General features: G+C 34.9%; 1 protein-coding gene across 1 annotated transcript in view; it reads left to right on the forward strand.

The window, feature by feature from the left end:
- The window catches only part of LOC129270827 (uncharacterized), a 48,894-nt gene that overhangs the window by 19,692 nt on the left and 5,554 nt on the right, over positions 1-23,648 (forward strand). Inside the window, exons 14-34 of the mRNA XM_054908158.2 lie at positions 178-327; positions 885-1,016; positions 1,726-1,896; positions 2,389-2,520; positions 3,159-3,455; positions 4,058-4,423; positions 4,850-5,018; positions 5,815-5,888; positions 6,737-7,005; positions 8,427-8,514; positions 11,675-11,751; positions 13,086-13,122; positions 13,998-14,095; positions 14,421-14,546; positions 15,531-15,679; positions 16,280-16,415; positions 17,596-17,745; positions 18,498-18,597; positions 19,280-19,350; positions 21,349-21,474; positions 23,315-23,443. Coding sequence (XP_054764133.2) covers positions 178-327; positions 885-1,016; positions 1,726-1,896; positions 2,389-2,520; positions 3,159-3,455; positions 4,058-4,423; positions 4,850-5,018; positions 5,815-5,888; positions 6,737-7,005; positions 8,427-8,514; positions 11,675-11,751; positions 13,086-13,122; positions 13,998-14,095; positions 14,421-14,546; positions 15,531-15,679; positions 16,280-16,415; positions 17,596-17,745; positions 18,498-18,597; positions 19,280-19,350; positions 21,349-21,474; positions 23,315-23,443 — 3,047 coding nt within the window. The remainder of the gene's footprint in view (positions 1-177; positions 328-884; positions 1,017-1,725; positions 1,897-2,388; positions 2,521-3,158; positions 3,456-4,057; positions 4,424-4,849; positions 5,019-5,814; positions 5,889-6,736; positions 7,006-8,426; positions 8,515-11,674; positions 11,752-13,085; positions 13,123-13,997; positions 14,096-14,420; positions 14,547-15,530; positions 15,680-16,279; positions 16,416-17,595; positions 17,746-18,497; positions 18,598-19,279; positions 19,351-21,348; positions 21,475-23,314; positions 23,444-23,648) is intronic.

Below are 23,648 nucleotides of genomic sequence, written 5' to 3' on the forward strand. Positions count from 1 at the left end.
CAATTAACCTATGATCTGTGGCCCAGTTTATGAAGAGTAACAACTAAACTCAATAGCTTATCAAAATCAAGGTTTCCAGGGAAATTACAGAAATGGCAAAGTTGCAATAGCTTTGCTAACTATTTATGAAATGGACCGCCGGTATTCGAGCTTGATTTCATCTTTTAACCTCTCTAGCTTGTGGTGAGCATCGATACGGCTGGGCATGTGAGTTTGAATGTGGCTCAGGACAGCCTTTGGACCAGTGTGCCGGAAGTCAGATCTGTCTACCCGACCCTTATGGATGCAACTGTTTGGCTGGTTATACAGGAGTCTACTGCAATGAAAGTGAGTATCAAGTTATGTATAGATCCCGGGGTATTTTATGAAAGGACTCGCCCGAGGTTTCCTCAGGCAAAGTCTGTTTTACCCAATAGTTACCACAAGAACTTTGCTTTTTAGCCAATCAAAACCAAGGAAAGTTTTCGGATCTGACTTGTCGGACGACAAATGTTGATAAAATGCTCCCCTGTTTCATTATAAGGGAGTATAATATCCCCTGTATTTTCTCTAGAACAAGAGTAGATACATTTACTAGCAGTTTTGAAAGAAACATGTCTTCGGGGTCAGTTTGTAGAAAATGCAGACAGAAGGCTGGCTGTCCCACAGATGTTTCCGTAGACCAGTTCACAATCATATCTCCCTGACGGCCAAAAAACGGTAATTCTGCTAATATGTGCATGAATCAGAGAATGACTGATTGGTTGATATTCGTCTTGTAAAGTCGTACCAAAATAGAAATACAGGACTAAGTAATGAAATACCTTGATGTGATAGCGAAGTTCCTATTAAGCCGTTAATGGTAAATCTTTCTACCTACTTTGTTTTTTGGGGAAACCTCACAGCTTGCCAGGAAAAAAGGTTTGGTGTTGACTGTATTCTAGATTGCCATTGCTCACAGGAATCATTGTGTAACCCTTACAATGGAAGCTGCTCAGCAGGATGCGAGAATGGTTGGTCTGGACCGTCTTGTCAAGGTAGGTTCTAAACAGTTCAACAAGCAGTTTTAACGTTGTGAGAATGATAATACTACATAATTTAAGAAGAATTTGTGCGGTGCACTTTCCATCTTAATTAGATGCCCAAGGTGCTTCAGAGCAAAATGAGAGAAAGAAAAAAAAATACATCACTGGTTCAATTTTTACACGTGAATACATGGATGTCTGTCGAAAAGCACCATTATACAGGTATGTCTTTAGGTATCAGTGAATTACAAATGAAATTCATTAGTACTAGGGATAATCAATCCATTAATTTCATAGTATCAGAGCTACTACTTCTACCGTACACTGCCGTATGAGGATATTAGAAAAATGAAATAAACCACGCGTGTAATTGTTGTATACATCTCCTCAGCTGTTATTTATCTTTGCTATTAAAACCATGAAGGTAAAAGTACCTCCATTGATAAACATAGCTTTATAACCTCTAACACTTAATACTTTTGGAACGTTTGGAAATAGTTTCTAAAAAAACGAATGATGATCCTCTTTAATGGTTAAATGATGATATTTTCTTGTACCGATTTCTTGTAAGCAATAAAAGAGCAAAGTTGATATGGGGTGCAAAGGGCAAATGATAGATGATACTGATAAGACAGCTGTAGCTGATGGATCATATCTCATGTAAAGAATGTTAAGGAAATCTCATCCATGTTTCCCGTTCTTTTTTACTCTGAATTTGCAGTACCTTACACATGCAGTAATGGCTACTACGGAGACAACTGCACAGAGAAGTGCAACTGCCTTGACGGACGCCCATGTGATAAGGTTACAGGATCTTGTCTAGAATCAGAGGGCGAGTGTGCTGTTGGGTATATCCCAGATCCTGAAGGACCCTATGATAACTGCAGATTATGTAAGCAGCAAAGTCCCTTTGAAAATCTACCTCCTTCTTCTTCCCAGTACAGACCACAACATGTCTAAGAAAATGCGCAGTTCACTCCAGAAGGAGGTATAATGCACTCTCAAAAGATGTAAATCCCACTCCAAAATGACTGGTCCCTTTTCTCACTCCAAGAGGAGTGTGATTGGGAACCAGATTAGCACTTACGCATTTAAAGAGTAGTAATATCCTGGTTCTGGAAAATGGGATTACTTAGCTCCGTGTTCGCACTGCCTTCCACACAAACGTTTCATAAAGACCCTGCAAATGTTGTAACTTTGCTATTATGGCAACTGCTGTGGCAACAGGGCTCAGCAGCCAATCAGAATCAAGGTTACCATGGTAGTTGCCATAATGGAAAAGTTAATACAGTTGTAACTCCTTATGAAACGGGCCCCAGGTCGAAAGTTAATACTTCAGATATGAAACCCAAATTACACTGTCTTATTTTTTCATTTTTATTAGATTCTGGATGCTATGATTCTTGTTCCAGTACTTGCCATTGTTTTGATGGATCAGCCGATTGTAACAGTGTTACCGGGTCTTGTTTCTCAGAGACATGTTCTCTGAGAAGGTCTGGAGATAAATGCCAAACAGGTAGGGCCTACGTCTTTATCAAACCATTTCGGGTGGGTGTTTCATAAAGCTGTTCGTAAGTTACAAATAAATTATGACGACTGTTGACCCTTTCTAGTGCTAAATGATGTATCCTATGTAGCTGACTAACCACCTAAGTGCGTGTTGCAGTCGTGTGTAAAGTCATGCGTAACTTTATGAACAACTTTATGAAATACCAACCAGTTCATTATGCGTGGGTACTTGGGTTAGAGTAAACAAAATAATGACGTCGTGGTTTCTGAAAAGTGCTCAATAAATGCAAGGTATATTCAATTCGTGTTTAGATAATTTCCACTTTTAGAAACGAAACATGAATGAATAACAAAAAATATTTTTTTCTGCTACTTTCGTTCTGGCGAAACATTTTATTAAACCTAATCATAAAATCAAATGAACAATTATTAATGATCAATAATGCGGCATGCATCAATCAAGAGACATTTTAATTCAGCTACAATTACTCCTGCCCATTTTGGATAGGGTTTTGATAGGGTTTCTAGCAAAATCACCTTATAAATGTGAGGATTCGGATTAGGGTTAGTGTTTGGTTAGGAGAAAGCATTTATGTTTAGCTCATGGTGCTAATTTCTAATTTACTCTTTTTTTTTCTTCCACAGATCGGTTCAGCATTCAAACCGAGAAGACCAACCCCGGCCTAGCCCTTGTCCACTGCATGTTCTCTTCCATCGGCCAATCGATGCCATCAGAAAGTATCAACATATCTCGAAATGATACCTTTATCGGTCAAGCATCAATAATCCAATCCAACTATTCAACCGAGGACAATGTTTCAAGAGGGTCCTTCTATCTGGAATCTGTTGGTCCAGATGACATCCTTTATTGTACGGTTGGTTTGATTAATGGCACTCAACGGCCGATGAGCTATGCCCGGATACCCAAGAGAGAATATTATGGTTTGTACATAACTAAAAAGTTATACTTGGGGATGAAAATACTACGAACGAAGGAATAAGTCTTAAATTGTATAGAGAGGAATGGCTTATGTCCATGACGACGTTGTTTTAATTGTTATAAGGTTCAAAATTTCATCTCAACTTCCAAGTGTTAACTGAACTTCATATGTAACTCCCAATCGACAAGTAATAAACTTTTTAGATATTGTTAATTGTACGGAATTTTCTGTTGATTTTATCTCAATAAATGCCCTTGCACCATACTGGATATGGTCTGGGCCATACAATCAGTTATAAATAGTAAGGCTGGTAATTAATAAATGGCTGATTGTGACATGAAACATGCCCGGCCATGCGGTAACTAGAAATATAATTTGCCTCCCCCACCCCCTCGTTCGAGGTGACATTAATTTTTTGATGAAAATAGCTGTTCAGACGAGAAGATAAATTCTATCGAGAATACCTGTTTTAATAAAATGACCCGTTTTAGTGACGACAATACGCGTTTTAAATAGAGACTCGTGTTAACAAGAAGAAATCGTTTTAACGACTTGTCCCATGACACTCATCCTTATTCTAATTGTCTCTTTCCATATCAACAGTACTTCCAGAACTTGCAACACAACCTTCTGTCTCCACGATTGGACTTGATCAGGTGATGGTCATGTGGCGTCCGTGGACTCCTGAAAAAGACTTGGGCGATGGGCCGATCATTGGTTATTACATCTACGTCAGATCATCGGATGATGACGTCACAAAAGAATGGATACCATCTCCACAACCTGACCAGCAAAGGACTGGGAACTCTACCAAATCAAATAGAATGCTACAGAATGAAACTTTGCATCGCAATATTACCGATTTACAACCAGATTCCACGTATTTGTTATCATTGAGTGTTGTCAGAGAGGGTCTGAATGGGGAAGGAGCCGAAGGAGATGAAAGTCAATTCATGACTCTTCCAATCCGTGAGTACCTCATTTCAAACTTTTTTTTCGAGATTAATGAATGAGAATTTACTTTATTATTAGATTTTACTTATCGATGAGTCATTAGCGACTTTTCGTTGCAGTACAGGCTCGTTCCCGAGAACACTAGATACTGCAATAAAATGTTAATTGGTATTCTTAGACTAGTCAAAGCATCAGCGTTATAGTTTAATTCCATTGCATCGTATGGAAAGTTAATTATTGTTTGGAGTGGCTGTACCATATACTGCATGTTGCCCCTATCAAATACTTCGCTTATTATTGGCTAAGAACTCAGAGATTCAATGATTAAAGTATCCAATTTCGGACAGAATACTTGTACGATATTTTTTTTTACTGGTGAATTTATACAATACTGTATATTATAGTGATAGTGAAAATACATCATTTTCTTTTGTCATGTAGCTACAACTGTACCGCCTACCACGGTACCACCTACCACGCCTACCGTAGAACCGGGTAGTATGAGCCGACAAAATAATGTTACGTCGATTGCTGCTGGATGTTCCGCTGGATTCATATTGGTTATTTTGATTGTGATTGTCATTATACTCTTCGTAAGATATCGGAATAGGTAATCTAATTTCATTTTCATAATTATATTGCTACCTTTTCTTGGGCATATGATGCTCACATAATTATGTATAAACACCTACTTGGTATTGATTGGCCTTTAGCAATGTTCCAACTTTTGGTATTCATTTAATGTGATCCACTAATATATTATACACAAAAATTACTTCAAAGGCAACACTTATGAAATATACGGGATTTATATCAGGGATAATTTATTCTGAAATTGCTTTCTCTTCAACATTGCTTCTATGATTTGTTAACTATCTATTTTACGCTTATCCACTCTAAATTGAGATGGAAAGGGGTACATCACTCCTTAGTTACTGCGTTTTAAACAGGGTGAAAAACGCCTTTTACCCTCTGGTCCTTTCTCACCATTTCTACTCTTCCTTTTTTTGTTAGAGTGTACAAAGAAACAACAACAATGCTTACAATATATACTTTGCGGTAATTGTTGGTTTAAGCATGGACCTATTACGAAATAGGTCCATGGTTTAAGGATACATATTGTAAACATGTTTGGAAGTTATTGTATCAAGTTGTATAATTCCATCACATAAAAAACGTTTCATTTATGTCTCTGACATGAAATGTGCTGATTATATTTGGATATAATCTTTGGACGTAGCTTTCTGATGTGAGGTCACAAACAAGATCAATGTTCAAATTACCCTTTATAAAGAAAAAGAAAAATAAAACATACCGAGTGAGGGTGCTAAATATCCTTGAATATAAATTACAGTTTTCACATACATGTAGATTGACATTTAATCTCATTTGTTGTATTACTGTAGGAAGACGAAGACAGGAAGAAGAAATCAAGAGTCACTGCATTATGTGAATACACCCAAGACTTGTTATGAAGAAGGTATCATTGTCATTACATTGAACTTGTCATTGTATTATTTGTAGTGATGGGTATTATAGGCCTACTGCGGTAGATGAATACTACTCCTATACTACTACTACTACTACTACTACTACTACTATTAATAATACTTTTCTAAAAAGATGCAAAGCGCATTACATAGAGAGGAAAAATTAGTTGCAATATAATAAGACATTGACTTACACAAACACACCCACCCACCCACACCCTCACACACGCACACAAATGAGAATGAAAAATACCGATGTTGACATGCGGGTGTTAAAGGAAAAGATGCGTTTTAGTAGATCTTTCGTGAATACATCAAATCAATACCAAGGACTTCTCAGCTGTGGAACTCAGTGCCAGCACATTTCCTTAAGCCCCCAACATGGATATATATTTTTTTTTAGAATAGTTTTAATAGAATTATAAAAATAATCAACACATAATACTTTTAAATACAAATGTTATCTGAGGTAACTTTATTTATTGAATTGTGTTCCTTAAATCTATGATTGTGTTATATATATTATATTATATCTTGTAGTATTTTCGACACTGTTATGTTATGTTTATCATAATATGTACAATTGTGGAAACGGAAATCAATAAATCAAATCAAATAAAAATATATTGGCTTATTGATATAGACGTACATATTGTTATATATAATTCAAGAAATCACCTATCGAAGAAAGGTATACTTCTGTTTCGTAATCTATTGTATTATATTCTTTTGAGTTCATTCTATTCCCTTTCCTTTCGTTTCATTTAATTAAATTCCTTGCTATGGCACGTGTATCCCGGATCTTCAATTGAACAAACCCTAATTTATATGGTTTCAGATGGGACCGGGATGGATGATCTAGATGGCAATGGGAAAGACGTCCTTCCTTATGTTAACATGGAGGAACTAAGTTCTACAGACAACATTCTGCAACAAACGGCCAACTCACCAGGTCCCAACCCACCGAGCCGGGCATGGACGTCACCAGAAAAGAAACCGGTAGCATCGGTTGAACCGATAGCCCAAAGTGACCGGATACCCGTGGATGAGTTCCCGGCCTTTGTCCAGAAGAACCGGCATACCGATTTTTTTAAAGAGGAGTTTAGTGTTAGTATGAGCGTGGTATATTCGGATGCTGGTCTACAGGGATGGGTTATGCCCCTTGTCAAATACTAGCATTATATCTCCCACTTTTTCAAATCTTAAGCTAGGTTAAGTTATTTAAACTGTCATTGATTACTTGGAATGAGTTTCAGGTCATATACATCATATACATGTAATATGGTATCATCACAAAAACTTAACCAAAAGGTTCAAGATTATTTTATGGTCAATGAACTTTAGCCATGTTGTGGTGTCATCACAAAAACTTAACCAAAAGGTTAAAGATTATGGTAGATAAAATTAACCGGAATATACCGCATAAATGACTATGTTCACTTGTACTGAAAGAGTATTTTGTGAATTTAGATGAAAACTAATTCATCATAAAACAAGTAAAGGCTTTATACTGAAGAATTTACGTGTCATGTATTTTTTTTAATTGGAAAGTTATTGATCCTTAACAAAGACCTGCCCAAGCCAGATTCAATAAAGAATTTCTTACCGTTGTTGTTTAGGAGTTGCAATTGGTGCTCAATCTTGGTAGCGGATTATCTGCGCCGATGAGTTTCTGTGTAATTATCGGTGCTTTTGTACTGTCTTCTGGACAGTGAGATAATTAATCAGTAAAGCAGGAGGGCACTATAGGCTCCATCAGGATGCAGCTAGGAATTCCAGTGAATGTTGCAAAATTAAGCATCCGCCAATGTTTGTACCCTTTTTTCCGTTGTGTAATTTATATGCAGAAGTTGCTTTTTTGTGTGGCTCGTTTAATATAATTATACAAGAGAACTGTTGCTTGGCTTGCGTCATGAGCATCTTTAGACAGTGTCCATGCTCTATAGAACAATACCATCATTATAAATGCTAATGATATGCCTTTTCCATAGTAGTGTTTTATCCTTGGCTTTAACATTGTCTTTGTCATCCATTGTAATCTTGTTTTTACCAACATCAATTCGGAAAGTGAACTCTCAAGTCGTAAAGCTGGTGATCCTGGGGAGCCTTTATGAAAGGACTTGTTCGAAGTTTTACCCGACAGTTACCATAGTGACAGTGCTTCTCAGCCAATCAAAATCAATGAAAATTGTCAGATCTGACAACCTGTCGGGCAAATATGTTAATGAAACACTCCCTAAGTATGACATTAGGGGGTGTTGCAAGGAAATATTTGCAATCAATTGTAAATATTCTGCTGCAATTTTACTACTGATAGATCAATTTCAACTGTAGCAAATCAGATTACACTCCTTGTTTCATGGAGCAGATTAGCAATCAATCACAAATTTGCAATTAATTGCACGGCATATGCTTGATTTCAGGAACGAAAATAGACTTACAATTGATGGCAAGTTTCTTGCAACACCCTAAAAGACATAGAAAACTGAATTGAAAAAAAAAAATCATTCTTTTTATTTGTATTTTAGTCGTTGCCCAGTGGTATTCAATATCGGCAGACAGTAGCAGAGCGTCCGATCAATGCTCAAAAGAATAGATACAAGAACATCCTACCTTGTAAGTATATACTTGAAGTTATTCCTCAGAATAACTCTTTAAAAAATTACATATGATGTTAGTGTGACCCATTCTGTTATGTATACATAACAGAATGGGTCACACTAACATCATACTAGTGATATCATGCAGGAATCAATTAAATTTAATTCATTCCACCTCCTCTTTGACTTTGAAATTTGTGTTTTAACTGTGGAGGAGGTACGGTTATCACTTATCTTTCCTTTACTTGCATTAAAATTCGCTTTATCACATATTCTTTTCGATTACTCATGTCGCATGTTACACCTTTTTACATTAATAGTACTTATTGTTTATTTATTTTTGCATATTGTAAACCAACCATTGGAACTAGGACAGGTGGCTTTATGCCACGGTAATTTAGTTAACGTTTTATGTCCCTGGCGTTCCTATGGTTGATATTCCTTATGTTGTATTGTTTATACTGAAATGTATTTATTCTTGTATTTTCTTTGCCAAATATATAATACTAATGATAACAAACAACATATCATAATAATCTAAATGATATCCAAGACAATAACCATAATATTATACAAAACAGGAAGAAAAAAACTCGTTGGTATGAATTATTATTCATGATAATACTAGATGGGTTTATATAACGCTTTTTACAAGACGATACAAAGCCCAAAATATATATTATTACCCTGGGTTTAGCTCGAGCTACAACGTTATCACCAGCGCTCAGTGCATTCAAGTAATAGGGAGTTTACTACGTGGAAACTCTCAACAATGCGTCGATTCCTTTGAAAATACAATTAAAATTACAATCATGACAATGGAGAGCTGAGAGGATTTTGTCGAAAGTTTTTCTTTTCTTTTTAAAGAAAGACTTTATTCACTTTTTCTCAGCAAATCATATAATCAAATGCAATATGCATGTAATACACTGGGGGTCTGGGACAGCAGATCATCCGAAGATATGCACCAGACGAACAATTGCAAATATGTTGTTGTCCAGTGTCAAGAAATTCCGATGCTTTCCGGGTCAACCAACATTCGACAAAAGCCTTTCATCTCTCCATTGTGATTTGACTTGCATTTTCAAAGGAATTGGTGCGTTGTAAAGGGTTTCACCGTAGTAAATGCGAAAAGTCCTGATTATTCCTACCGGGTACCAATAACTCAATAAGCTGTCTAATGTTTAACTTTGGTTCATTATAATCTGTTTTATTTTGATTTCGAAAATTAAGCAAAAAAGTGAATATCAAAAAGTACTGGTTTAAATATGATACCTGCAAGATTTTTAAAAGATGGGGCAAGAAATTTGTACAAACCTTTGAATTATGTTATTAATTTATCTCTTATGTCTTCTACCTTTCCTGATGATATGAAATTCGCAAAAGTTACCCCGCTACATAAAAAGAAAGATAAAACTGACGTTAGTAATTATAGGCCAATAAGTGTATTAAGTGTAGTGTCGAAGATTTTGGAAAAATCTGTTCATGCTCAAGTGGAGAAATACTTCCAAGAAACCAACCTAATATATAAATTTCAGTCCGGCTTTCGTAACGGATATTCCACTGAAACTTGTTTAATACATTTAACAGATTTTATCAGGAATGAAATTTCACATGGACGCATGGTTGGAATGGTTCTCCTAGACTTACAAAAAGCCTTTGATACTGTAAATCATAGCATACTTTTAAAGAAATTAGAAGTGATGGGTTTAGACTCTGCTTGTGTGACATGGTTTAGATCATATTTATCTAACCGTTATCAGGTAGTTACCATGCAGACGGTTCTTTCTGATTCACTACCTATTAAATGCGGAGTCCCTCAAGGAAGCATTTTAGGCCCCATTCTTTTTATGTCTTACATCAATGATATGTGTACCTGTATTAACGAATCTAAATTAATTTTATATGCTGATGATAGTGTCTTGCTATATTCGGATACAAATCCCAAGATAATTGATAAAAAACTTAGTGCTGATTTGGCTAATTGCATCGAATGGATGTCTGACAACAAGCTTAGTTTACACGTTGGGAAAACGGAAAGCATTTTATTTTGTTCTAAACGAAAGTTAAGATATACACACGATTTCAAAGTTTCATATAATAATCAGGTAATTGAAAGAAAAGATTCAGTAAGATATTTGGGAATCAATTTAACAAGTAACCTATCATGGACGGGTTTGGTAGACTCAATCGCCAAAAAGGCTAATTCACGCTTGAAATTTTTTGTATAGATATCAAACCTGTTTGAATATGAAGTCTAGACGTATTTTATGCTTTGCGTTAATACAATGTTTATTCGACTATGCTAATGCGGCTTGGTACGGTAGTCTGGGTGTTACGGATAAGAAAAAGCTAAGAATAATTCAAAATAAAATTGTGAGATATATAAATGTTTTAGGACCAAGAGCACATGTCGGATATAATGAACTTGAAAAGGCAGGATTGCTTCATGTAGATCACAGGTCACAACAATTAGTATTACACCACGTGCATAAAATATTCTATTCTGATAAATTAGATCATTATATAGCAAATAATTTCACCCGGGTTTCAAATATCCATAGGTACGATACTCGAAATAGTAATTTTAATTTCGTATTACCAAAACGTGAAGGACATATTGGAAACACTTTTTATTTTAATGGCATCCAATCTTGGAATGCTCTTCCTGATAAAATAAAAGCTGTTAAATTATTTTGTCAATTTAAGAGTGCATTAAAAAATCACCTAAAACTGGAAGCTGCCCGAGAACAGCATTACCAGTAAAATAACACATTTTGTACAGTTGGTTTCTAGTATTGTAGATAATGTATACATTAGGGTATGTTAAAAAATAATCTTGTTTCACATATTAGGAAGATTATTGTTTGCTTCAGATGTTTGCAAATTATATGACTGATGGATATGTTTGTATGTATTTTATTCCCCCCCCCCCCAATATTCCAGTACTTGTCGTAGTTTATATTTTTTGTTACAATATGTTAATGTTTTATACTAACTATAGGACCCCATTGGAAATAAGCCTTTCGGCTTAAATGGGCTATCCTGTCAAGGTATTTCCTCAATTTCATTGTAATCTCCTGTGATATTCTTGACGAATAAAATCAATCAATCAATCAATCAATCAAATATTTTGTCCTATTATCAAAAGAGCATTCAACCCATTTTTCTTTCAGATGACGCCCATAGAGTGGTTTTAGCACACATAGACGATGAGCACGAAACGGATTACTATAACGCCTCCTATATATCTGTAAGTCATTGATTTAATTTGTTTATGATGGCATAAAAATTGTAGAGTATACCTTTCATTCCTGCCATGGCCGTACGCATAAATTTTTCGCTGGGGGGGGGGGGGGCAGCAGGCGTAAACTTTTTTTTGGGAAAAACTCAAAACGGAGGGCGAAGCGACTGAGCTTGTCATTGAGGTGCTTTTTTGTATTTTGTAAAGAGAAATTGATGGAATTTGTGCATGCTTTTGATGAATTTTGTGAAAAATCTTCAGTAAAAAAATGAAAGTTTTCCAAATTTCGGGGGGGGGGGGGGCAACTACCCCCCCCCCCTGTTTATGGCCATCATTCTTGCACCCTATGTAAAAAGGCTTGATTTGCATCCTTCAAATGTCATACTGGAATATCTATTTTGGGCCCAACTTTTTCTCCAAGAAGATTTTCGCACCTTTAAGTACGCAGATGCACCATAAGCGGTGCAGTTTTATACCTTTATGGAAATTTTAAATTTTGCACCATTTATTTATTCATTTAAAAATCGTATACCTTAGATTATGCAAAGTTGCAAGATTTAGGGTGAAGACAAGAAAAAAACAAGGAAATGATTGCATATTTCCACATTTTCCTCTGGGTGGCATGGTGTTGCTTTTATATCATTTAGGATGCTAACTTTCTTAGTGTGTGTGGATGTACAAGATTGATTCATCGACTTAATTGATTCCTGCATAAACATTCTAAAAATCAGACAAAAATGTCATAAGTTTTATGATCAAGATATATCATTACGTTTCTATATTGGTTATAAAAACTTGTAATTACAATGCTTTACCTTGATCAGGACACTGCTCATTTATAATAATGTAATACACCATACTTGTAGCAGATGCCGTGGCCAAGTGGTCTAAGGCGTGTGACTATACTTGGCAAGTCCGGGTTCGATCCCCGGCCGCCACACCTATGCCCGTGGGCATGCAAGGCATTTAATTGACAATGGTCTTTTATCCTGCATTCAAATAAACAAAAATGCTGTACGCATTCTTTGTAACTAGATGTGCACTTGTTAAAATAAATAAATAAATAAACCGTACTGATAATTGTACTGCTTTATCGTACGAGCTGTCTGATACACTGATCAGTAAACTGCAGCGAATACAAATGATCAGCAATGTCTGAAAAGTCATAATCCATTGCAGATGGAACTTAACTCAAGAAAAGTAGTAAAGTTTACTCTTTATTTTCAGAGAACTTTTTAAATCAAGATGATAATATCTAATTCTTGAGAAAGTGAAAAAGAAAGTGAAAATTTACCTTCAAAACTTTGAATTTAGAAAATTTATTTTTCCCTATTTTTTTTTAGAATTTCAAGTGTGACCGAGCGTACATCGCAGCACAAGGTAACACTTCAAATAAAAATTAGGAGTGATATGTTGTATTCTCATAAATATATAATATCTCATAAAGGTTTGTTGATGTAATTACTAACTTTCCAGGTGGTCGTTTTATAAAGGACTTACGAGTATTGTAACTTTTTCATTACCTTAACTTCCATAGTAACAGGGCTCAGCAGCAAATTGAAATGAAACTCCTGAATTATGATAACAAAGCATTCAAAACGGAGCAATATTTACCATTCTTTGTTCACATATTTAGCAGGTTATCATTTTTTATTCTAAACTAAGAAGAGATGCTCAATATTAGCACAAATAATACCAATTTGGGGAAACAATTGATTTGGTAATCATACTTGGTCTATATAGCGCTGAACATTTTTATTTTATTTAAGCACTCTACATTAAATGCAGCATAATTGATACCCTTCAATGGTCCTACTTTATTAATGTATCTGCCATGTGATGTGAGAAAATGCTATTGGAGGAATGTAATTATATATCTATTTCCCAAAACATAATTTCTCTCTAAATATTTTGTGAATAAAGTTGGGAATTTCCTGTAAATGTAAATAATTAAATGGAAGGATTAATGGAGGAATAGTTAAATTAGTGAATGAATGAATGAACAATGAACGAATTTATGAATGAACGAATGAGCGAGTGAATGAAGGAATGGACAAACGAATGAATGAATGATTAAATGAACAAACGAATGATTGAATAAACGAAATGAATGAATAATGAAGGAACGAATAAATTAATGAATTAATTAATGATGATATCGGACGTGGGGAGTGTGACTTTGTAAGTTCAGACATCTTATATCATCTCTAAACTGATGAATATTAAACCTTAGTTTTTTTTTGTTTTTTTTTCAGGGCCTAATACGGCATCTGAAACAGATTTCTGGAGAATGGTCTGGCAAGAAAAAGTAAAAACTATTGCCATGGTAACTAATCTAAAAGAAGGAAATAAGGTTAGTTCAATGTATTCAACTCTACCGTTTAGATGAACGTGTAGCCTATATTTGGAGATAACTATAACTCTGGATATCAAGATTGAAATCACTTCATGTCTTTGTGTACATATTTTAGGAATAAATTAAGAGTATTTCATGTTTATGCAAGTTGAGTGCTACATCTATATTGTATTTTAGGTAAAAACATTCGAGTAATTGTCGAGGAATATTCATTTAGGAAGAGGAAGACATTCATGATACAAAAGAATGTAATATTAAAAATTATTTGCTCGAGTGTTCAGAATTGCAATTTATTTTTAAATGTCTTTACTTCATTTAAAAGAGAAAATGTCAGAAGTACTGGCCTAATGATATCAACCATACGATGCAGTTTGGACCGTATCAAGTTGTGCTTAAATCGTCAGTAGACGGCGCCGCCTGGGTTGTACGGCATCTAATAATAAGACGGGTAAGGAAATATTCAGAATTTAAACTTAAAAGTTCATTTTTTCACTAGTCTTGAGCAAATGGTACTTTCTAGAATTTAGATATTACATCATTTTTCTCATCGCAAAACATTTACAAATGTTTTCCAACTATTTGGCACTTTCAAAGTATTTCTAGAAAAGAGTATTTTGCAAATTTGAAATAACCAAACTCATACAAACCGATAAAAGCAATTTTGTTCCAGTTTTCATCGGAATGACATTTTTTTCATATTTCTTTTACCTTGGAATAATCAGCATAACTTTTCTTTAATAAAAAAGAAATATTAAGATCATTTCATAAAAATATTAGGTATATTTTCATCTGAACAATTGACAGTTTGTTGATGTATATCTATAAAACACTTAAAGACTTCGTTCTGATGTATAGAGTGTTACATTAAAATGGGATATTTTCTATGTAATAAGACGATTTGTACCTTGGGTATATCTCCTAATTAGGCTGTTTACATAAAATAAGATGATTTGTATATTAACTATATTGCCTATATAACTTTAGAATATAAGACTATACTTTAAAAAATGAGACTATTTGTACATTAGGTATGATCCCTATAGGCTATATTCCTAAAAATAAGACAATTTGTACTAAAGAGGAGGCCAGGTGACAATACCAACATACAACCAACACACACACACAAAAGGCGACCAGTGGAACGTATATTATAACGAAGATAACAAAGTTCATGGGTCTGTTGCAGAAAGAGTTGCGTTTAAACGCAAAATATCAAGCGCAGGTCCCGGATACGGGTGCTTTATTGGCTGAAAATCAAGTTACACAAGATATTTTGAGATGCGTTTGATCGCAACTCTTTCTACAACACGACGGGCCGCAGTTCATGTAACTGTATCAGATCAAGGATGATTATGGTGGCAATTAATCTTGGTCTTACAGACTTTCTCATGTAACAGGGTTTACCACAACTGCTTTCCTATATCTTTTTTAGGATACTGAGTCTCATAATGTCTGCCAGCATCATTATACTGAATGGCCTGACAAAGGTGTACCCAAACATACGTCATCGCTTCTTATGTTTCTGAGAGAGGTCCAAGCGCACCATGGCCAGAATGAAACTCCATTGCTTATTCACTGCAGGTAAGCATTCTTTATTGTTTGTCTATGTATAGGTCTGTATTTATAGAATTTTTTTCCCCCTTACCTGATTGAAAGGATGATATTATTCAAAAGGTGGCGAGAATGTAATGAAACGACTTTGATCAATCCAAACTACTTTGTAGAATGTTACAATAAGAACAATACCTCCTCTCATTGTTATTATTATTAGCAGCAGCAGCAGCAGCAGTAGTAGTAGCAGTAGTAGTATATTCATTTGCTGCAATTTGATATTTTGTTAGTATATTCTTACTAAAATCTTTGGTTTCTGTTTTCTACTTAAAATAATATAAGTCCCCTTTGAAATCTGTAAGCGCTTAGATACATACAATGTATGTCTTAAGTGCCTTATGAATATCCAGATTATCATTCTTATTATTACCATTACTTTTATTGTTATAATTATAATAATTATTAATATTATTATTTTTATCATTATCATTGTCATCATTATTATTACTAATATTATTTGTTATTATTATTGTTACTATTATTATCATTATCACTATTATCATTATCATTATCAATCATTATCATTATCTTCTTTTCATTATTCTAATTATTGCTATTATATTTTTCCAGTGCTGGAGTTGGTCGAACAGGTGTGATGATAGGTATTGATGGTATAGTAGGTGGAGCCAAAGCTACTGGCTTTGTCGATGTCTTTAGCTTCGTATCTAACATGAGACAGAACAGACCACAAATGGTACAAACAGCGGTAAGTTTATCATCAGGGTCCCGTTTCATACAGACTTGTTATAATAACAAATGAACCGTTTCTATAACAAAATTTGCTCTCAGCCAATCAGATTGCAGGATTTCAGTAGCTTTTAACTGTTATTGCAAGTTTGTTGTTATAACAAGTTTCATGGAACGGATCTTTTTGGTTCCCCCCAAATCAATCACGTTTTCCATGTAATTACAAATTTGCGATTGATTGCCGAGATGCTTCTTGAAAGCTTGCAACAAGGAGTGTAAACTAATTTGCAAACTGAGTTGACTACTCAAATTTATCTATCAAAATAATGTAAAATTATAACAGAAATTTGAAATTGGGTTGATTGGTGCATTGTCTTTGACCTGGTTCATTCCGTATGATTTGGCGTCGAGTAATGAATTCCAAGAATCATCCCTACTGAAAAGAACAGTGTCCCACAGTGTGTGACACAGTGTGTTCATAGTGTGGAACACAATGAGGAATCACCTCCACACTGTTAAATTTGAGCATTTCAACAGTGTTAGTCACATATTTGCATAGTCGACCATGTAAACAAGTTGTGAAAAGTCACGCTGTCGAGGTGTCCACAGTGTGAAAATATTTTCACACTGTTGAATTTTAACACACTGTGATCACACTGGGCACTGTTCTTTTCAGCACGGGTGATCATCAATACCATGGAATTTTCATTTTTGTGATTGCAGTTTCTTTATTTTGTAAATGAAGTATAAACTTTAGAACTATCTATTTGAGAAATATAAACATACATTCATCATTTACCAGCTATGTGGACTACACATGACAATATCTCATCAATATCTTAGAAAGCAGGGGCCGATTGCACGAAAGGGTCTTTGCAAGGACCGTCTTTCGTGTCGCCCATCTTTTATGATACGCCATGTGAAACGCATTTCAAATAAATTATCTGCAAATATATTTTATTTGTCCGTTAGAATAAACAAAGATATTTTTTATAAAATGATGTGATATCTCATGAAATTGTATAAAATTTGATTTAAAAGCTAGCCTACGAATTTTATTTGTTTATCATAAATTTCAGAAACACGTACCCCCCTTATAATTATAGCGCATCATAAAAGATGGGCGACACGAAAGACGGTCCTTGGAAAGACCCTTTCGTGCAATCGGCCCCTGATATTTATTTTGTTTTCTAATCTAGGAGCAATATGAGTTTCTTTACCACGCTGTTCTTGAGGATCTCGTGTTTGAAAACACATCGATTCCGTTTGAGAACTTCCCATCATACCTCAAAGGGTTAAAGGAACTGCTTCCGGGAGGAAAACAAACCGGTCTTTCAAAACAGTTTAAGGTAACTATCGCAACGAAATATCGTAACCGTGAAATCCAGGAGCGTGTTCTATAAACTTGTTATAATAATATTAATTTTCAGTAATAATTAAATGTTACTGAAATCATTCAGTTTGATTGGCTGTTATAACTTGTTAGAGAAAAGTACATTTATCATCATCTCTAACAAGTCTTTATGAAATGGGATCTGGATTCCTAAAGATAAACCACAGTTTATAGTTTTACTTGTATTTTTAATGATCGGGTCTGTTGAATGAAATTACTTTAAATATTACTTTGCAAACAGCAAATGTCAATTAAAATCAGGGTTTCTAAAACAAATCAGTATATTGTGTTGTCTATGGGAGGAGGGGAGGGGGAATAAATTACTTTTTTAATCTTTGCCCTAACCAGGGGCCCCGTTTCATAAGGATTGACATATTTATGGTAACTTTGTTATTATTGTAACTACAATGGAAACCTTGATTGTGATTGGCTGTTGAGCTTACCTTTCTGATACCTCACCCTGATCTGCAGACTCATGTCTTCTATCAGTGATTTTGTATATAATAGCATATATTCATTTTCATAATTCATTTGAGCAACACCGGCTGGTAAAGGATTTTATGTGAAATGAATATTCTTGGCAAATTTATTTTGAAGAAGGATATCCGTCTTGAGGATTTTAAATGTCGATTTCTTCATTTCAAGATTAAACAAATACAATCAAGACATATATTGTGACTGTGTGTTAACTGTAATTCACTTCTAAAGAATCTACAAGTGGTGAGTCCAGATCCCCCTGAAGCCATGAATCGTACAGCTCTTCTCGCAGAAAACCAATCAAAGAATAGATATGGACACATCTTACCATGTAAGTCCGACAGTTAGGCGTACTAATACTGCTAATTTGCTCAGATTTTGTTTCAGTTTGTCAACTAAATAAGTCTGATGAATGATGTTTGAAAGAGACTCGATAATGAACCGGGTATAGTGCATGTGCCTGCTTTAATCTTATTATTGAAAGAAATTGGATTATAATGAAAAGTTTGAATTCTTTTCTTAAAGAATACATTGCGTCTTCTGTTTTTTTATGCCCATTTTGTGCTTCAAATGTTTGCCAAATTCATGTTAAAGCTAGATGATTGAAAATTAATATAGAAAACATAGAACTGAATTTATTCAAACTTTGAATTACAAATACATAACTGAAAGAACTGTACATGTAGAATTTACAATGTGATTCCTATATTCAAGATCATCTATTTCAATGTCGGGTTGCAGACGATATTTTTATTTCAGGAAAAAGGCATATTTTCTAAAAATTAATCTCTCTGAAAGTTTGATGATGCATATTCGAATGAAGATAAAACACGGATTTCTAATTTGTTATGATGAACTGGATTTCATTTAGACTTCGAGTTGAATTACAAACTGTAAACTGAAAGAGTTAGGGTGATTCCTATATTTAAGGTCATTCATATCAATGTGGAGATTTGCATAAATCAATTTTGACAAATGCTAAATGAAATAATTATCTTTGAAACACATTTCAGTGCAGAGAAATCGTGTGATACTCCAATCTCGGGACTCTGAGGAAGACTACATCAACGCAAGTTTTGTCAAGGTAAGGTCCTCATTCTGAACTATAATCTTCACTAGCCTTCGTGAATATTTTTCCAAACATATTGCTTACCGTTATGGTTATTTTTTAATAATAAAAATATTACTAGCCAATTTTTATATAGCGCTTTTCCCAGAACGGGTCAAAGCGCTTTACAGAATATTATTACCCCGGTCATTGGATTCATTTCAATCCTGCACGAAAAGTGCACAATTTCCACTCCCTGGGGAGCATTCCTTGCATTCATTGCAGCCTGATTATGGCGCTGGCAAATTCAAACATACAATATCTTTCGCATCCTACGGGTACCCATTTAGCACCTGGGTCGAGAGTGGCAGAGTGTGGATTAACGCCTTGCCAGAGGACGCTAGACCGCGGTGGGATTCAAACACACGACCCTCTGTTTACAAGGCGAGAGTCAGAACCACTACACCATGGCTCTTCCACAATTGATTAAAATAATCAATTCATTTATTTATGTATCAATCAATCTATTCATTCTGTTTAATTTCCAAGAATACAATGGCAATCTTAAAGATCGGTACAATTATGATAATGATTGATACATAAATACAATAACACAAGAGAGACAACACACACACAATGAAGCATCAGTTAATATATACAGACATTCACAATTTGAACAAGGAAATTTCACCCGGCCAGCATCCAGCTATGAATGAACATCATTGGTTTACAAGTAGAACACCACTGAAAATAGAATTCGCCGTCGAGAGACACAATTAGAAAACCATTGAAAATACATTAATTCACAATTGAGAACCCCGTTTACCATTGGACTACCATTCACGGACCATATTCGAGCAAACATCATTCAGACACCATTAACGTACCAATTATCAATGGACACACCATTGGTTATACATTTGAGAACATCATTTAACGTTGGACTACCATTCACCGACCATACAGCTATAAATTAATACCATTCAGATACCAATGATCAATGGACACAGTGACACACCATTGGTATCAAATGGTATTTAAATGGTAACCATTGAAATACCATTGGTAAATACCATTGGTATCCAATGGTGTTTCAATGGTCACCTTTGAAATTCCATTGGTAAATACCATTGGTATCCATTGGTATTTCAACGATAACCATTGAAATACCATTGGTAAATACCATTGGTATCCAATGGTATATCAATGGTAACCATTGAAATACCATTGGTAAATACCATTGGTATCCAATGGTATTTCAATGGTAACCACTGAAATGCCATTGGAAATTTCTGTTAGGGAGCTTTTGGAAGATAATTTATACCCCAATTTGTATTCAATCATGGTTTATTGAATTATAATACGCAGGTCTGTGTAAAACTTTGAACAATGCACTTGATCCAGCAGGATTTACAGTCCTGCACACAGTAAAAAAATAGCACATTGTTTAAGCCTGTCACTCTGTAGCCTAACAACAAGTTGTTTAAACTTGTTTGTATTGAGTTAAGAAAGTTTTACAGTTTTTACAGTGCAGGGGCGGATCTAAGGAGGGGGTTTGACCGAGAAATTTGACAAGCAGAAAAAAAATAAAAGTTTCACTACCGAAATTGCAAAAAAGGGGATCATTATAAAATGAACGTAATTTGGGGTTTGTTCCAAAATGTAGGCCATCATTTTTTTTTACTAGGCAGCCTAAGGGGGGGGGGGGGTTAAACCCCTACCCCGTAGATGGCGTAGACCCGCCACTGAATAAGGACTATTCAGTTCCTACAACTTATTTCTTATCTGATTAATGATAAGAACGCATGGACTCAATTGATGTAGACGAAGCTTTCAAATATTTTTTTCAATATCACGAAATTACTTAATATATCAGTATTTAGCTGAACCCCCTCGTCAAAGCAAACTCCACGCTCGACATAAAACATTGGCAAACCCAAACGGCCACTCAATCAGCACATGCAATAATGCAAACAAAATTCTCAGATATGCTCACATTATTTCTCTTTTGCAACAAACTTTTAATCATTACAGGGTCCGTACTTCAGTTTCATTACGACTGCGATGCCGATGACGAACACGGTACGTGATTTCTGGGCCATGATCTATGATTACCAACCATCACATATCGTCATGCTCAATGATGTACACGAAGATAAGGTAAAAAAAAATCTACTTTGATTAAAGGCAAATTTTAGTTACTAGTAAATAGGAAAATGTGCTTTATATCTTAGGATTTTATATTGATGCAAAAATAGACATTTTTATTTGCTTTGTATGTGCTTTATAATTTGTGTTTAAGCCTATGGTTTATCTTGATGTAATTGTATTGTAATTTATATTTTAATCAGAGATACAAACTTGTATGGGTTATACAAATCTTTTTCTTTTTTTGGTATTCCATGACATATTTTACCTCTTTATCTAACTTGTCTGAACTAATACAGATACGAATCTGCAATTGGAGTCAAAATTTAAGTTATAGATTTTGTTGTTTATTATGTTTATTATGTTTAATATTTGAGGGAACAAAATATTGAAAGTAAACTCATATGGGTAATTCCATAATGCCTGTACGGCCGACCCCCTATCGTGGAACCGTCCCGAGGTGATTGGCCTCTTTCTAGTTTATAATTTATGAAAGGTTCCAATGCTCTCAAAATAATGACTTGAGCTTAAAAAATTTAATACTGTTCAATTATTTTATTGAGTCGCCAACAAACAAATTAACCTCTCGTATGACCAAAGTAAAAAAAAATCATTTTCAAAATTACCTTAGTTCGGCAAGTGGAAGGGCAATATGGTTGATATTGTCGGAAAACATTGTTTTTGTCTCACCTGCATAGCAGAGTGAGACTATAGGCGCCGCTTTTCCGGCGGCGGCGGCCTCAACACCAAATCTTAACCTAAGGTTAAGTTTTTGAAATGACAGCATAACTTAGAAAGTATATAGACCTAGTTCACGAAACTTGGCCATAAGGTTAATCAAGTATTACTGAACATCCTGCCTGAGTTTCATGTCACAGTACCAAGGTCAAAGGTCATTTAGGGTCAATGAACTTAGACCATGTTGGGGGAATCATCATAAAAATCTTAACCTAAGGTTAAGTTTTTGAAATGTCATCATAACTTAGAAAATACATGTATATGAACCTAGTTCATAAAACTTGGACATAATAGTAATCAAGTATTACTGAACATCCTGTGCACGTTTCAGGTCACATGATCAAGGTAAAAGGTCATTTAGGGTCAATGAACTTTGGCCAAATTGGGGGTATTTGTTGAATTACCATCATAACTTTGAAAGTATGTTGGTCTAGTTCATAAAACTTGGACATAAGAGTAATCAAGTATCACTGAACATCCTGTGCGAGTTTCAGGTCACATGATCAAGGTCAAAGGTCATGTAAGGTCAATGAACTTTGGCCACGTTGGGGGTATTTGTTGAATTGCCATCATATCTAGCTGTAAGTGTATTGGTCTAGTTCATAAAACGTGGAAATAAGAGTAACCAAGTATCACTGAACATCTTGTGCGAGTTACAGTAGTTTTCAAAGTCAGCACTGCTGCTATATTGAATCGCGTGATGCAGGTGAGACCGCCATAGGCATTTCACTTGTTTATTTTTCTTTTGTTTTCTACATTTTCTGATGAGTATTTCAATAAAAACTGGTATTGGAAATTTTAGTATAGTAGTATAGTATATTATTCTATTCAAACCAAATCAATCACAAACAGTGGTACAAAGCATAACATCATAGAACTCAGAATGATAGGTTTGGGACCCCAGTGAAACACAGCTTGTTGACGGGGCCCCTTTACATAGTGGTATATCATATAAGTATTTACAATGCGTATAACTTAAGAACAATTAATGATGTAACATTATAATAATAGGGGTAGGTTATAAAATGGTGATGTTTCTGCTTGCCCAATGCCCCTTTTACATGCCCTACGAAATGAAATGAATTTCTTAATTCTTCTTTATCAATTATTGTAGACGTGTGAGCAGTATTGGTCAGAAAAGAGCGCTATAACTCAGGGATGTTTTACCATCACGGTGACGTCATCAAAGAGAGACAACAACGTCATCAGGAGAAAACTTCGAGTTCAGCATTCAAAATCATTGGTATGTATACAGTATGTAGTAGAGAATATCAAAATCAGTTTCAATTGGTATCAAATATTGTCAGGTACCTGTAACTAACCTGAGGTCCATTGCAGATAGTGTTGTGTTTAAACGCATCTAAAAAATATATATATCATTATTTTTTCTTTTGGTTTTTGTTTTCCTTTGTCGATTTTGTCTTTAGTTCACTATTGCGTATGAACCT

This window comes from Lytechinus pictus, chromosome 11 (assembly GCF_037042905.1).
Source record: "Lytechinus pictus isolate F3 Inbred chromosome 11, Lp3.0, whole genome shotgun sequence".
NCBI lineage: Eukaryota > Metazoa > Echinodermata > Echinoidea > Temnopleuroida > Toxopneustidae > Lytechinus > Lytechinus pictus.